At 42.2% G+C, this 16,135-nt stretch overlaps 1 protein-coding gene across 1 annotated transcript in view; it reads right to left on the bottom strand.

Annotated features, from left to right (window-relative positions):
- The window catches only part of tsnare1 (T-SNARE Domain Containing 1), a 96,940-nt gene that overhangs the window by 41,334 nt on the left and 39,471 nt on the right, over positions 1-16,135 (bottom strand). The window contains exons 5-8 of the mRNA XM_084157245.1: positions 14,039-14,129; positions 13,843-13,917; positions 13,349-13,405; positions 10,235-10,402 (exon numbers count right to left, since the gene is read on the bottom strand). Of these exons, the coding sequence (XP_084013371.1) occupies positions 10,235-10,402; positions 13,349-13,405; positions 13,843-13,917; positions 14,039-14,129 (391 nt within the window). The remainder of the gene's footprint in view (positions 1-10,234; positions 10,403-13,348; positions 13,406-13,842; positions 13,918-14,038; positions 14,130-16,135) is intronic.

The following is a 16,135-nucleotide window of genomic DNA, read 5'->3' as shown; positions in this document are numbered from 1 at the left end:
TCTACGCTAGAGGTCATGGGCCATCCACATTCCCCAGGCTTTCTTCTTCTATAGTCCCAATGGATTCCCCAAAATAGACAGGGATATGTACTGTAAGTCAAAGCACTAAACAATTTCAAGAAATATATTGAAACTACTCTCTGAAGTTAAAGGTCCAATGCAGCCGTTTTTAATTTCAATATCAAAACATTTCCTGGTAACAATTAAATACTTTGATTGTTTTCAATTAAAATGGTAAAAAAGAAACAAAAATAGCTTCTTAGCATGAAGCTATTTCTCATCAACATTTTTGGTAGGACTGTCTGTGAGTGGTTTGAGTGAGAGACCTTATTGGAGGAGTCTAATGAGAGGGAAATGTTCCCTGAAAACTGGCTGTTATTGGCAGAGGTTTGAAACACTCTTTTTTATTGGTCTATTAACTTATACCACCTGGTGAACTCCACCCATGCAAAACAAGCTGAAATGTCATGCTGTCTTTTCAAACAGCTCTTACACTAAAAGGGTATTATCCTAATTTTCACAATTTCACAGTATTATTCCAACCACATAGTGTGGAAATATCTATAAAATACAGCATAAATCTAGTTTTTGACTACTGCCCCTTTAAAATCCATTCCACTAAGCCCCTTAAAAACTAAATGTAAATTTGTGTTTCATATGAAACGATATAAACGTGTATGGACACAGTAATTGATAGAGTGTTGTTTACGTCTGTTTTCATTTCAGTCAGTGTGCAGTCTGGCCACTACAGCGAGAGAGAGAGAGAGAGAGAGAATTACCACACTGGGTGACCTGCACTTTTTTCCCTCCTCCCCAGTTTCCTGGCTTTGAATCTGTGTATCAGCACAAAGCAATATGAAGGCTTATAAAACCTCTGTCTATCTCCCTCTCACAGGTCCCCCTTTCCTCCATTATAGCGCCATGCAATCACAGCTGCGTTTGTATAGCCTCACCCACTGGGCCATCCATCACAGGTGTCTGATATTGCTGTGGAAACTGGCAGCAGCCATCCTGGCTCTTGGCAAACACCATCTGGTTGGATCAAAAATGGCCTCTGGCAAAACCTCATGACGCTAAAGACTTTCTTGCTGCTTTCGTCTTTGGGTAACCCTCTCCATCACACAGGAATAGAATAACAACACATTTATTTTACCTGGCAAAGCGGTTGCTGGCAATCTGAACTCAGTTCATTACAATGACAGAACGCTATAACAAAGTCATGAGTGAGAGTGTGAATAGAAGAGAGAGAGAAAGCGAGAGAGAGAGAGAGAGAGAGCGAGAGAGTGATGGGCTGTCTTCTGTTCAGATCCCTGCCTGCCTGGGGGTGGAGTGGGAGTGGGGAGGCTTAGGGCCAGATGTGTGCGCTTTTCCATATTTTACAGGGTTATATTAAGCTCATGGCCACTCTTCCGCCATTGGCCTCCCAGCCCCAGGTTCACTCTGTTTTCAACAGGAGGGTCTCAGTCTACCCACACACCCACACCCATCCCACCGACCATACATAATGTCCCCCAGAGAGGGTTGACCCATGTTGGGATGGGGACAGGCTATGTTCCATATGCTCTGCTGCACTTTCTGTACACTCTGAATTAATCATCCATAGACAACAGCACAATGACCTCAAAAGACAACCGGAGTCCTTTGAAAGACAAATGTTGGGAAAAGGTCTTAAGGTATTAGGAACTGGAATCCTACTCTCACCCAAGACTATTGGTAGTCTTGCTAGCAATTCAGCTCCACTTTCATAATTCATGGTGGTGAAGAAATATCCCATGTCAGTGTGTCTATAGTATGCAGTGGTGTAAAGTACTTAATTAAAAATACTTGAAAGTACTACTTAAGTAGTTTTTTGGGGGGATATGTACTTTACTTTACTATTTATATTTTTGACTACTTTTACTTTTACATCAATACATTCCTAAAGAAAATAATGTACTTTTTACTCCATACTCCTGACACCCAAAAGTACTCGTTACATTTTGAATGCTTAGCAGGACAAGAAAATTGTCCAATTCACACACTTATCAAGAGAACATCCCTGGTCATCCCTACTGCCTCTGATCTGGCGGACTCATTAAACACACATGCTTCATTTGTAAATGATGTTGGAGTGTGCCTCTGGCTATCTGTAAATAAAATAAAACAAGAAAATAGTGCCGTCTGGTTTACTTAATATAAGCAATTTGAAATGATTTACACTTTTACTTTTGACACTTAAGTATATTTAAAACCAAATACTTGTAGACTTTTTTTACTAGGTGACTTTCACTTTTACTTTAGTCATTGTTTCTATTAAGGTATCTTTACTTTTACTCAAGTATGAAAATTGGGTACTTTTTCCACCACTGACAGTATGTAGAAGTCTTGTTTGACTCTTCATGTCAATACCACATCTGTCGTTATGGTGTTTCTGTGATGCAATAGACAGCCAACAAACAGAGCTCTTGTAAGAGGCAGAGGGGCCTGTATTTGTTTCATGAGAAATAAATGTCAGACAGAGATGCAGACATCAGTTCCATCTGACACAGAGGCCACCGTAACAACACCAGACACACAATTAAACTGCACACTGAGATAAAGGAGACAAAAACAAGTGGCTGACTGACAGGTCCGCCGGTCGCCACTGCTGTTCCATTCCTCATGTTCCTGAGGTCTAACAAGAGTCTGGGTCGGGATGACACCGCCAGAAATTAGATCTGACGATTGGCTGATATGAGCATTGCCATGAGAGATTGCAGGTTGATTCCAAAGGCTTCAAACATGCTGATTGGCTGACAGAACTGAAGACAAGACCAGTCGATTGGCTGATAGTGTACTGATAGTGCTTTAGTGCACACTAAATAAGGAGGAAGTGGAAGAATAGGACTGTATTCTCCTCCGTAGAAAGCTGATGTATCCTGTGGGATCCATCTCAGTCATGGCTCATATATAATATGTTACCAAATGTTAAAACTTGAGGATCAAGATCACAATGGAAAGAAAATTGTTTGCCCATTATGTTTTTAATGTTTCCATTGGACACTTTGGAGTCTTTTTTGAGCTGGTTTGAGTTGGCAGTCCTTGTCGTGCTGAGATGAGGGACATATGAAGGCATTGAGAAGACAACATTACATGCATGAAGTCCCAAACAATGACTCCGTCTTCAAACAGGACCAGCAAAACTCTAGAAGGACATGAATATGCTGGAATTGAAGTTCCTGTGAGAGTTAGAGTTGACCAGGTGTAGAGATCACCTCTGGTGTCTGCGGAGTGGAGGTAACTCAACTGTGAGGCAGTGAAGCAAATGATACCCTCCTCCTCCAGGTAAATTATCAGCAGCACCAGAAATAGGACCTCATTCGGATGCAGCTCAGCCACGACGAACGAACGAACGCAGCCGCACGGCTCAAAGCTCTGATGGGTGGCTGGCATTGGCACCGCCCCCTGCAGAGGAGTCTGGGAGATTCAGGGCTCGCTCCGTCACCCTCCAACAGGTGAGCCACCCTCCTGTCCTTTGTGTACCAGCCGAGGAACGAGAGCATACCTGTCAACCAGACTGGAACAGAGGGGAGGAGAGCGAGAGAGAGAGAGAGAGAGAGAGAGAGAGAGAGAGAGAGAGATAATATGTCTGTTGAAATAGCTGTCTGAGGATTTTCTATCAAATCTATACTTTTTGTATGAACATAGATGGGGTGAGGTGGAGTAGTGCTATGTATGTTGGCTCTCAGGTGCAGACAGACACTGGTTGAAGAGCTGGACCAAGTCAGACTGCCCTGCCATGTCTGTTCCTATCCTGGCACCTTGAGATGATGTTGTATTCACCCTGCACAGTCACATTACTCATCATCTGCTGTCAACACTCGTCATTTTCTCCTCTCTTCTTCCCGCTGCACGGTCACTCATCTTTCTCATTTTGAACGGACGGCTACTTCTCTTCTCTTCATTGAAAGCTCAGCGCCAGTCCACTCTCTGCTATGACTTTCAATCAGGCAGCCAATGTGAATAAAACGCACAGAAGATGATCGATGGATCGTGGCCTTTCTCCCTGTCATTATCAATAGTTGAAAAGGAATCTTCTGTAGACTAGATACAAAGGCAGTTTAGCTGTCATCACCTTTACATGAAAGTACCTTGAAATGGCAACCCCCGTATGACAAAGCATTACAACACTGAAGATCATGTAAATCCATGCTACAACCATCTAGAAAGCTGGAGGCTGAAAGTGTGAACCAAAATACCTCTCTCTCTCTTTCCTCCACCCTCCCCTTCTCTCCCTCCTTTTCGCTTTCTCTCTCTACCATTCTCTCTCTCTATTTCTCTCTATCCCCATCCTCCCTTATTTCCCTCTATCCTCCCTCCCTCCCTCCCTCCCTCCCTCCCTCTCTCTTACTCTCCCTCTCTTTCTGATAAATGTGTTAAGCACTGATAGGAGATTCTCTCCACATCTCCCACCTCAGCCCAAAGGCATCGGGCAACAGGACACAGTGTCACTGCCACAGCAGAAAAACTGTTAAGCAGATTTACGTGCACGCTTACTGGTGAAAAGAATTGGGAAAAACGATGACATTTTCCCACATGCACTTGCTTTCAAAGGGCTGGAGCGTGAGATGTCCCTTTTTTGCCCTTGCTGAATAAACGGTTTATAATGTAAAATCAAATGTTGCCTTTGCTGCAGCTGTCCAAAGACCTAACACCCCAGAACACACACTAAAGAAGATACACAGCATATGAACCGAAGGGCATCCTAAGGCATGGCCAGAATGACAATATTTGTATTTACATTTTATGGTTTCCTGTTGCGTGAATCCTGGTTGCTAAAGGTTTTTGTTGAGGTTGTGTTGTGATGTATGTTGTCTATTTATTATATTGATATTGTGATTTATTATGTTTGTGAGTCTCCATGATGAGGAGGAGACTGTATGTCGTTGTGATTTCTTCACACGTTTCCTGTTTATGTAATTCCTCCACAATACGGTCACTTTTAGGGAGGTGTGTATTTTATATGCATAGCCTTTTATGGTGAGATTACCTGTCAAAAATGTTAATCAGTAACGTAACTTCTGGATTACCCAAACTCAGTAACGTAATCTAATTATGTTAAATTAGAAGAAGACAAAAAATATCCATCAAACGCATTTGGTGTGTCATCATAGTGGTCTCTGAATTGTGGTCAGACTCGCTCAGGTGGAACAAACTTTAACTTGCGCCTTTTTTTCAATGCTGAATTGAATGTCATTGAGAAAACAGAAAGGTGCAATAACTAATTTTTTCGCAAACGTCCTTTCTGAATGTAAAAGTAATCCAAGATGTAATCATCTAGTATTCCAAAGTATCTGTAATCTGATTACATATTTTTTTGCTGGTAACGTGAGTGATTACAGTTACAGTTTTTTGTAATCAGTTACTCCACAACCCTGGAAATCCTGCAACATCCATGGAAGTCCCACATATTGCTATAGGTCTGTGCTATGCAGACCATTGATGTTGCAGTTTGTTCCTACACGTACTGCCAAATCATGTACAAGATTTAATCAATCGGTTTTGGATGATGACAAAGGTTTTGGTTTCTTATTGAACCACTTGTTCGTCTTTTTATGACCACACCTGAGAGCTGCATGTAGGGGTGCTACCTGTCTGCCAGGGCAGAGCATCAGATTCACTGTCCTGTGGATGCATTGGTAGGAGAGACACGCTTTGCCGTTTTTTCCCTCTTCCCAGGGCCAGGTGTTGTATTCAGATTCCCCCTGAAAGCTGTCCTCTGCTTTGCCCTGAGCTTTTTTATGAATTCATTTTGATGAAATGATCTCCGGTGTGTGTGAGGGGCAGCTGGGAGCTGACAGTACAGAGGCAGAATAAACCTCCGCCACCGACGCCTGATACTACCTCATAGTCTATCTTCAGTCTCTCTCTCTGAGCATTTATAATAATATCATGGTAGTCAAGGACGATAGGGCTAAATTGAATTACCCATCCCAGAGGAATGTTAAACATAGAATGACTAGAACGGTGATAAAGCCTCTCAGACCACAGTAATCTGACTGCACCTGTAAAGGACGTCAAGCTGCTTGCTTAGCGAGCACCACTTCTTCCTGATTCGGCTCACACCGAGGCTCGAACCCAGGACCTCTGCCTTGCTAGCACACGTGACCGCCCTCCTGAAGAGTCTTACCAGTCGGCGCAACGAGAAAAGCTAGCTATACGCTGGCGCAAGTGGGGACACTTCAGGCTGAGGAGTACGTTTCACACATCCCCATGTGCTACACACCCTCATGGGTACACTCAATATGGTTATTATATGTCTATGGTGTTAAACTCCTCCTGACTGATCCCAGTGTTGGTGTGTCATATGAACAGCAGTGTATCCTTAGCGTACAGTGGGGAAAAAAAGTATTTAGTCAGACACCAATTGTGCATGTTCTCCCACTTAAAAAAATTAGAGAGGCCTGTAATTTTCATCATAGGTACACGTCAACTGTGACAGACAAAATGAGAATTTCTTTTCCAGAAAATCACATTGTAGGATTTTTAATGAATTTATTTGCAAATTATGGTGGAACATAAGTATTTGGTCAATAACAAAAGTTTCTCAATACTTTGTTATATACCCTTTGTTGGCAATGACACAGGTAAAACGTTTTCTGTGAGTCTTCACAAGGTTTTCACACACTGTTGCTGGTATTTTGGCCCATTCCTCCATGCAGATCTCCTCTAGAGCAGTGATGTTTTGGGGCTGTCGCTGGGCAACACAGACTTTCAACTCCCTCCAAAGATTTTCTATGGGGTTGAGATCTGGAGACTGGCTAGGCCACTCCAGGACCTTGAAATGCTTCTTACGAAGCCACTCCTTCGTTGCCCGGGAGGTGTGTTTGGGATCATTGTCATGCTGAAAGACCCAGCCACGTTTCATCTTCAATGCCCTTGCTGATGGAAGGAGGTTTTCACTCAAAATCTCACGATACATGGCCCCATTCATTCTTTCCTTTACACGGATCAGTCGTCCTGGTCCCTTTGCAGAAAAACAGCCCCAAAGCATGATGTTTCCACCCCCATGCTTCACAGTAGGTATGGTGTTCTTTGGATGCAACTCAGCATTCTTTGTCCTCCAAACGCGACGAGTTGAGTTTTTACCAAAAAGTTCTATTTTGGTTTCATCTGACCATATGACATTCTCCCAATCCTCTTCTGGATCATCCAAATGCACTCTAGCAAACTTCAGACGGGCCTGGACATGTAATGGCTTAAGCAGGGGGACACGTCTGGCACTGCAGGATTTGAGTCCCTGGCGGCGTAGTGTGTTACTGATGGTAGGCTTTGCTACTTTGGTCCCAGCTCTCTGCAGGTCATTCACTAGGTCCCCCCGTGTGGTTCTGGGATTTTTGCTCACCGTTCTTGTGATCATTTTGACCCCACGGGGTGAGATCTTGCGTGGAGCCCCAGATCGAGGGAGATTATCAGTGGTCTTGTATGTCTTCCATTTCCTAATAATTGCTCCCACAGTTGATTTCTTCAAACCAAGCTGCTTACCTATTGCAGATTCAGTCTTCCCAGCCTGGTGCAGGTCTACAATTTAGTTTCTGGTGTCCTTTGACAGCTCTTTGGTCTTGGCCATAGTGGAGTTTGGAGTGTGACTGTTTGAGGTTGTGGACAGGTGTCTTTTATACTGATAACAAGTTCAAACAGGTGCCATTAATACAGGTAACGAGTGGAGGACAGAGGAGCCTCTTAAAGAAGAAGTTACAGGTCTCTGAGAGCCAGAAATCTTGCTTGTTTGTAGGTGACCAAATACTTATTTTCCAACATAATTTGCAAATAAATTCATTAAAAATCCTACAATGTGATTTTCTGGATTTTATTTTCTCAATTTGTCTGTCATAGTTGACGTGTACCTATGATGAAAATTACAGGCCTCTCTCATCTTTTTAAGTGGGAGAACTTGCACAATTGGTGGCTGACTAAATACTTTTTTTCCACCATAATTTGCAAATAAATTCATTAAAAATCCTACAATGTGATTTTCTGGATTTTATTTTCTCAATTTGTCTGTCATAGTTGACGTGTACCTATGATGAAAATTACAGGCCTCTCTCATCTTTTTAAGTGGGAGAACTTGCACAATTGGTGGCTGACTAAATACTTTTTTCCGTCAGTAGGAGAGAACCACAGTAACCTCCCATGTTCCCCATCGGTCCCTGTTTGAAAACTGCTGCACTCTTTTTCTCCCATTCACAGCGAGAACGCCTTGTCTGAGTGCATACACACACACACACACACACACACACACACACACACACACACACACACACACTGAGGGATGCAAACTACCCCGGGCAACAGATCAACTTATTATTTTCTCAGAAGGGAAGTGCTGATAGCGTTTTACTTGGATAACAGCAGACAGAAACTGATCTTAAGGTCCTCAGGGAGATGGACTGAGAGAGAGGAGAGAGAGAGAGAGAGAGAGAGATAGAGAGTGAAAGAGGAGAGAGAGAGAAAGAAAGAAAGAAAGAGAGAGAAAGACAGAGAGAGAGAGAGAGAGAGAGAGAGAGAGAGAGAGAGAGAGAGAGAGGGGGGGGGGTATAGACAGGGAAAAGCACATTGTCAGATATTATTAGGCTCACCAGGGTTCACCATCAGGCTCCTCAGCACCTGCCAGGGAAGTCACTCTGACATTTATCCGTGTGGGTATGACTAAAGCAGAAGCCAGACAACCCTGTCTGAGCTACCAATCAAATGACTCCCTCCATCTCAGTGCCTACCTGAACAACCTATCATCATGACTACCTCCATCTCAGACCGCTCCACACAAATTACGCTGTCAGTCGTGTCTGAGGCTGATTCAGTAGTTTGGTGGTGTTGTGCTACTCAATGAGGACAGATTGATGCTGCTACTTTTCCATTCTTGTTCGACAAAGGCTCATGCGATGTGGCTAGATTAGGTGATTCTGAACATCAATGTTAAACTTCTGAAAGGTCTGACTCTGACTACAGATACATACAACGCCCCCAAAAATATTGTTATTAGTCTTCAAGTCTTTTCACCCATTGCAGTGAATTGTAAACTCCCTTCAAAGCTGGAATGGGTTGTATCATGTTGTCATTTCAAAAGCATGCTGTGTGAGATTCTGGCCTGCTTTCTTGAATGTTGTCCATATGTTATCACAACACTTAATCAAGTTGATTAAAGCAATTAGAGTGTTTCTTTTTCTTCTCAAAAGTTTTCTCCAAAGAGCACACCAAATATGCTGAGGGTCCCATACGATAAACCTAACATCAGGAGATGCCGATGATGACAACAAATATCTGAAACCTCTTTGAAATCAGATCCATTTATGTCACCCACAGCGGAGCGATCCTGTCGTTTAGAGTTCACATCTATCTGGTTCCACATCTGTCTCAGACACCGGCGGAAGAGAGGAAAACAGCTGTTTGGGTGGAGACAGACCTGGGCAGCATCCCAAACGATACCCTATTCCCTATATAGTGTACTACTTTTGACCAGAGTCCTATGGGTTTGTTGTGCACTAAATATGGAATAGGGTGCCATTTGGGACGTAACCCTGGAGTTACATGGTGTGATGCTTTGTATTTCAAAATGAGCCTTGAAACGAAGTCTGGTGAACATTATGATTCCATCCACGCTTAGGTAAGAGAACAAACAGGCCTATAAAGGCACCTAGGTAATTGGGTAACATTTAATATGCAGAAGAGACGGTGAAAACGGCTTCAGTACTGGGACATAATACTAATAGGCTGCCCAGATAGGAGGTGTAGTCTGGGATTGGCTGAGTGTCTATTTATAAAGTAGAGTGTTGTTATTGACCTCTCTGAAGAAAATAGCATCGGGGCAATGCACTCTCTGGCCACTTTGTAAACGACAAGCTTTATCAGAACGTTTGTTTGTTTTTTAGTTTGTTAATTCATAGTGTTTATCTCTCTCTCTCTCAATGCAATCTAAGGATACTCTGGGCACTTTGGCTGGAAAGTGTTGTAATTTTCAAAACAACTCAACTAAAGACACGGCTACCGGCTCAAAGCTGATGCTGGATAGATGCACTTACTGCCCTTTCTATTGAGAAATAGATTAAATCACCTCTCACTTTGAACACTGCATACTTCAGATAGCAAACCATTCATTTGAAAGCCATGGTGCCATTGGAAAGCTGAACGTTTTGCCCGTTTCTCCTCAGGAACACTGAGACGTTAAGGCAGGGTGTTGTAAACTCAGGTACAGCATGTGGATGTCTGAGCTCCATACCTCAATCTGCATCAGGGCCTCTTCTCTCTGGCGAAGGGCCTCCACATCTTCCTCACTGATCTCTGAGAGGAATGCTTGCTCCTGTCCATCCCCCTCGGAGCTCTCTGCTGCGTCGCCAAACAGGGGACCCCCCTCCTCACACAGCTCTGCAAACGGAGTCTGGGGACTCTGTGCTCACACACACACATAAGCGCACACACACATGTGCACACGCATACACACACACACACACACACACACAGGAACAGACAGACAAACAAACATGTAAACAAGAGCAAAGAAGATAACATTATAATTAGATTTGTTTTGAAAATACCAACTTGCATTGCAGGTGCTTGTCCTGCACCTCTTTCTGCCTGACTCCACTAAAGGTCTAGGTCAGACAATGTGGTTCACAGCACAGGGCTAACCCCTGGCTGACTCATGGTCGTCTGTGCCACAGTACCTGAGTCAACTGGAGAGTAACTAGGGGGAAAACATCCTGTACCCCTGGAATACAATTTCACCTCAACACAACTAGAATGTTTCACACCGATGATGATAAAGACTTTAGATATATCACTTTAGCCAACTGCCACCCCCTCTTCACACTGTTTACCCAAGTCCAGATCAAAAAGGACTAGGACCCTTTTCTTCTCTGTGCAGAGAGTTTACTTAGCTCGCTCTCCTTTCAGCATACTCAATGGAAACGTGGGAGTCGGTCATTGAAAGAGGCGCACATTGATCTGCTAATTTTGACCCCTAATTGCATATGTATGACATTGATGAAACCCTGAGGTGGCTTTTGTTTTTCCTGCCCACATTGTGAATCATCCAATCATCCTGTCCTAGAGCACAGACAGCACATCTTCCTCTCTTTCCTCTCTTACTGTGGGTAGCTTCTTCAGTACGGAGGTGGGAGGGGCTAGAGGGGCTAGAGGAGGGCCAGTGTCTTTGGTCTACCCACTCAATGTCGACCACACAGCCTATCTGCTCTACCTTCTGTGCTGTTCTTGCTTTTTGTTGTCATTGAATATGCACCATCTGCTACAGTAGTGTTACTGACATCCGAGGTATAGGTCTCTTGGCTGGGCTATACTAAATTATAGACCAACTGCTTTGTCCCTAAAACTGCAGAAATGTAGTAATTTGAGAATAAATATTCCTTATTCACGTTTATGAAAAAATGAATAACTTTTTTCATGAATGTGAATGGCGTGCCAATTAAGTTAATTTCTTCACTGAAGGTAATCACTGTTACATAACCTGTCCTTATATCTGGAGTCTGAGACGTTTTCCTCTTAAACCAGCATAATGAAATAAAATTGATTCAGCAGAAAATAAGCCTTAATACATTAGCCTCTGGTGTCCTGGTGCTGTAGGGTTCAGGGGTGTGTAAGGAGAACCTTGATACTAGTGTCTTCAGTAGGGCTACATACCTGAGTTTGTCTATTCTCCAGCGGGTCATTTGAGTATGATTTCAAAAAAGAACACTTTCAGGAAAATGTGAAATATGTTTCAATAACATCAACATAAGTTATAGCTATTTGCGTTGATTTTCAGGCAGCGCTCTACTTGACATGATCGTACTGATATTATTCCAGGACATTATAGTGAAAGTTTAAAAGGTGAGATGAAGATCAGGCAATGACAGCCTAGCTATCAGGTATGAACAGCTAAATGAGACATCACACAAAAATGTATTCTGAATTTACAGTAATATACTGTGCTTTTTTTTTTATAGTAACTTACAGGTAACTGGATGCCAGTAAGTTACCTTAAAAACAACATTTTTTAATATATTTTTTTACAGTGTACAGCAATATAGTGTCACCTACAACACAGTAACACTACACAGTGCATCATAAAGAATGTCTGGGTTTCTCATTAGCTTTACTGAGTGCTTTTGATAAGGATCAGTGCAGTTTTCAGTGTTGTTATTGCCAGTGTAATGTATGAATAAATTCAATCATGATTGAATTGCATTGTGAAGAGGTAAAAAGAATCCACTCAGTCCCTCTTAGAACTCATTGAAATGTGACACCTTCAAAAAGATTCACTGTTCATTCATCTCTTACAACAAATTACTTTGGGGTATTGTTGTTTTGTTGTCTCTCTCCTCTCCTGTCCCCAAAGGTGTTCTAAGAAGGATATATATCTCATTTGATCATTTGTACTAGATGTCTCCACGGGAGACAAAATACTCCTTAGATTCGGGGAAAGAACCACGGGTTACACAGAAGAGAGAGAGAGAGAGGTCTCCAGACACGATGCTTTCTGGTGTATCAACATGATACCTGTTATCTAACCTCAAGCCAGTTTTTACATGGTATAACCCATGACTATAAGTATAAATCCTAATATAGACATACAAATTGTCATGATTTACCACTGTATGTGAGTGAGTCCGTCTATTTCTGTGGTGTCTGATTGAATTTAGATTGAATTCTAATTTTTCCATCTCAGTAGTCTGAAAGTGTTGGTTACCCATGAAAGCGTAAGAAAAGGTGGATGGATAGAATCGTCACACGGTATCAGAGTCCATCTCGTCCTTTTTTTACTGTCTGTGGATCATATTCAATACCGACCTATCTGTTGTCTCCTCTTCTGATCTCTCCCTCTCTCGATCTTTCTCTCTCTTCCTATCTTTCACCCGTCTCTCTTCCTCAGTGAAAAAAAGCAGGATCATCCCATCACAGATCTCTTATCATACAACCTCCTCCCCTGAAGAGATGGGAAGATTTGATTCTGTGTTGATGCAGCCGGAACAACTATGTCCTGCAGAAAATACATACAACCCAAAATGTGTCTGTCCCTTTTGAACTTTTCAACTGACAGAAAAATACAGATGAGTCTGCAACTTGTTGAAAACTGTAGCAGTATTGAAGGGACTTGGGTGTATGGCTAATAAGCGGGAGGGAAAACAGAGAAGAGCGAAGAGAAGAGAGGGGGAGAGAACTGAGAGAAGAGTGAAGAGAAGAGAGGAGACACTAGACAAAGCTTCAAAAGAACCTCTCATGAGAAGGCAATCAAACAAGGAGGGCCAAGCTTATTATCTTTGTCTCTAATGAGCGTTGTCACCTTCACAATGGAACAAAGGCCATTACAGACTGATACACTATGCATCAAACTCACCTGCTTCATTTCTGTCTGTGCCGGGGGTAGCAAGGCCCTCGAACGGTCTGCAATTTTCTGAAGAGACACAAGAAGAGAGAGAGCACAAGAGCGTGAGAGAAGCATTTAGTTAATATTGTAAAACATACTGTATATTGCAGCCGTGTTGCAAATCAGCTCTTTATTTTCCATGTCACATGGTCAACATTCTCTATAGAACAACACCCCACTAAACAGATGAGAAGACATGAGGCAATGCAAGGGCACCGTTCTCTATAGAACAACATCCCACTAAACAAATGAGAAGACATGAGGCAATGCAAGGGCACCGTTCTCTATCAAACAACACCCCACTAAACAGATGAGAAGACATGAGGCAATGCAAGGGCACCGTTCTCTATAGAACAACACCCCACTAAACAGATGAGAAGACATGAGGCAATGCAAGGGCACCACTCTCTATAGAACAACACCCCACTAAACAGATGAGAAGACAAGAGGCAATGCAAGGGCACCTTTTGCAGATCTCCATAACGTTGAACCGACTCCGAGAGTTCTGTCTTAAGTCTAGTCAGGCGAAGACGATCTTGCTGTGAAAACAAAGAAAGAAGATTAATGACAATTATCTTAATTCATGTCTCTGCTTCTTTGTATTTATCCAAATTAGATACAAAGTTTAGAGAAATAGATGAAATAATTTAGATTTTTAACCCGTGTAGAGCCAGTGATGATGTCAGAGAGTTGTTTGATGAGTTGACTGGTGCTGGTGATGACTTTGTTGGTTTGCTGCTGTGTAGAATGTCTGGAAATGAAGAGAAAGAGAGACAGAGAGAAATACAAAAATAAATAGAGAGAGAAAGAAAGAAAGAAAGAAAGAAAGAAAGAAAGAAAGAAAGAAAGAAAGAAAGAAAGAAAGAAAGAAAGAAAGAAAGAAAGAAAGAAAGAAAGAAAGAAAGAAAGAAAGAAAGAAAGAAAGAAAGAAAGAAAGAAAGAAAGAAAGAAGAGAGAAAGAAAGAAAGAAAGAAATAAAGAAAGAAAGAAAGAAAGAGAGTGAGTGAAAGAGAAAGCGAGTGAGAGAAAGAGAAAATAAAAGAGAGAGAGAGTGAAAGAGAGAGAGAAGACGAAAAGAGAAAGAGATATATACATAGTCTTTAGCCTCTAAGATGTGGTATGAGTGAGGTTATTCTCGGGGTTGTGACATGGCAGCTTTTATCCCCTGGCGCTGGATTCTAGAACGGACAGTGTGCATTCTGGGCTGGCCAGGGCGCTCTCAGAGTTCCATGGGAGAGATTAAGTTCAACCAATTAAGTGAATCAATATTAACAACAGTCTGACAGAGCAGAGGTAGGGTTAGGCCCTATACAGTGGCACAGTGAGGGATGCAGGGCGCTAGGGGTGTTCTTTCTCTGCCAGGTGAAGAACAAAGAGGAGCCACCCAGGCTTTCACCATCAAAAAACACAGCAGCTTACGAACTACAGTGCAGCCCAGTGGTGGGAGGATGGAGGTGCACTCAGCATGGCTATTCAGCCAAGGACAGTATTACATTTACATTTACGTCATTTAGCAGACGCTCTTATCCAGAGCGACTTACAGTTAGTGAGTGCATACATTATTGTTACTTTTTTTTTCTTTTTTTACCCCCCCGTGGGAATCGAACCCACAACCCTGGCGTTGCAAACGCCATGCTCTACCAACTGAGCTACATCCCCTGCCGGCCATTCCCTCCCCTACCCTAGACGACGCTGGGCCAATTGTGCACCGCCCCATGGGTCTCCCGGTCGCGGCCGGCTACGACAGAGCCTGGATTCGAACCAGGATCTCTAGTGGCACAGCTAGCACTGCGATGCAGTGCCTTAGACCACTGCCTTAGACCACTGCGCCACTCGGAGTATGGATTTTTATGTTGAACAAATGTACCCCAATTATTGTTTAGAAACATACATTATTTCTTATCAAATAATGGCAAAGGTGTGAATGGCGATTCAATTGATAAGTCTCATTTTAGACAATTCAACTGACAGTCTGCCACTCATGCCAAACAGTAGATTGTGAAGACAACACAAAAAGATACATGCCTTTATTATGTTTACTGATTTCAGACACTATTGTGATTATGCAAATCATATTCAAATCTCTGATAGACAATATAGTCACATTTGCATGCACAAAAACATATTTTCTTGCACTAATATCAGTGCTGACTGCCTGTAGCTTTTCACATTTATTTTCTACTTCTCCTCCCACACACTCATTTACTGAAGCATCTCTGGGTTGTTCCATGAAAGTAGTGTCTTTTGCGTTCATTTGATATTATAAGTAGAAATTGTGCACCAATATTGAATTTTAAACGCCTGTTATATAACATGAAGTGCCCTTTAATATAGACCACATGAAGAATTCAATAAATCTGTTCTAGGAAGATTCCAGCCACTTAATCAAGAAAATCTATCCACGTTTGTAAAGCCCTAGATATTTGTTGACAAAGTCATTTTTTAAGATTATTATTAATTTCATGTGAATAGTGTCCCTCATTTTAAGGTCAACCCTGTTACGTGAACTGAACTTTCGCTTTAATACGGTGAAACTATTCCTTTTTAAAAGAAACATTAAACATATAATAGTCAAATCATAAAGTAAAAGCAGGTGGGCTGGTTCTACTCTTTTTGGCAATTTTCTGGTGTTTTATGGAGTGGGTCTAGCGTAACACATCATCCCTGTTACCCATAGATAGGCAGGCTAGAAATGTTTTAGCAATTACATTATTTTTCTGAAGCTTGCATTTAATTGCCACTTCCTGTTGCAAACAA

This window comes from Coregonus lavaretus, assembly GCF_964263955.1.
Source record: "Coregonus lavaretus genome assembly, chromosome: 3".
NCBI classification, from domain to species: domain Eukaryota; kingdom Metazoa; phylum Chordata; class Actinopteri; order Salmoniformes; family Salmonidae; genus Coregonus; species Coregonus lavaretus.
The sequence above is the reverse complement of the archived record's forward strand: the minus strand, read 5'-3'. Positions and strand labels throughout refer to the sequence as shown.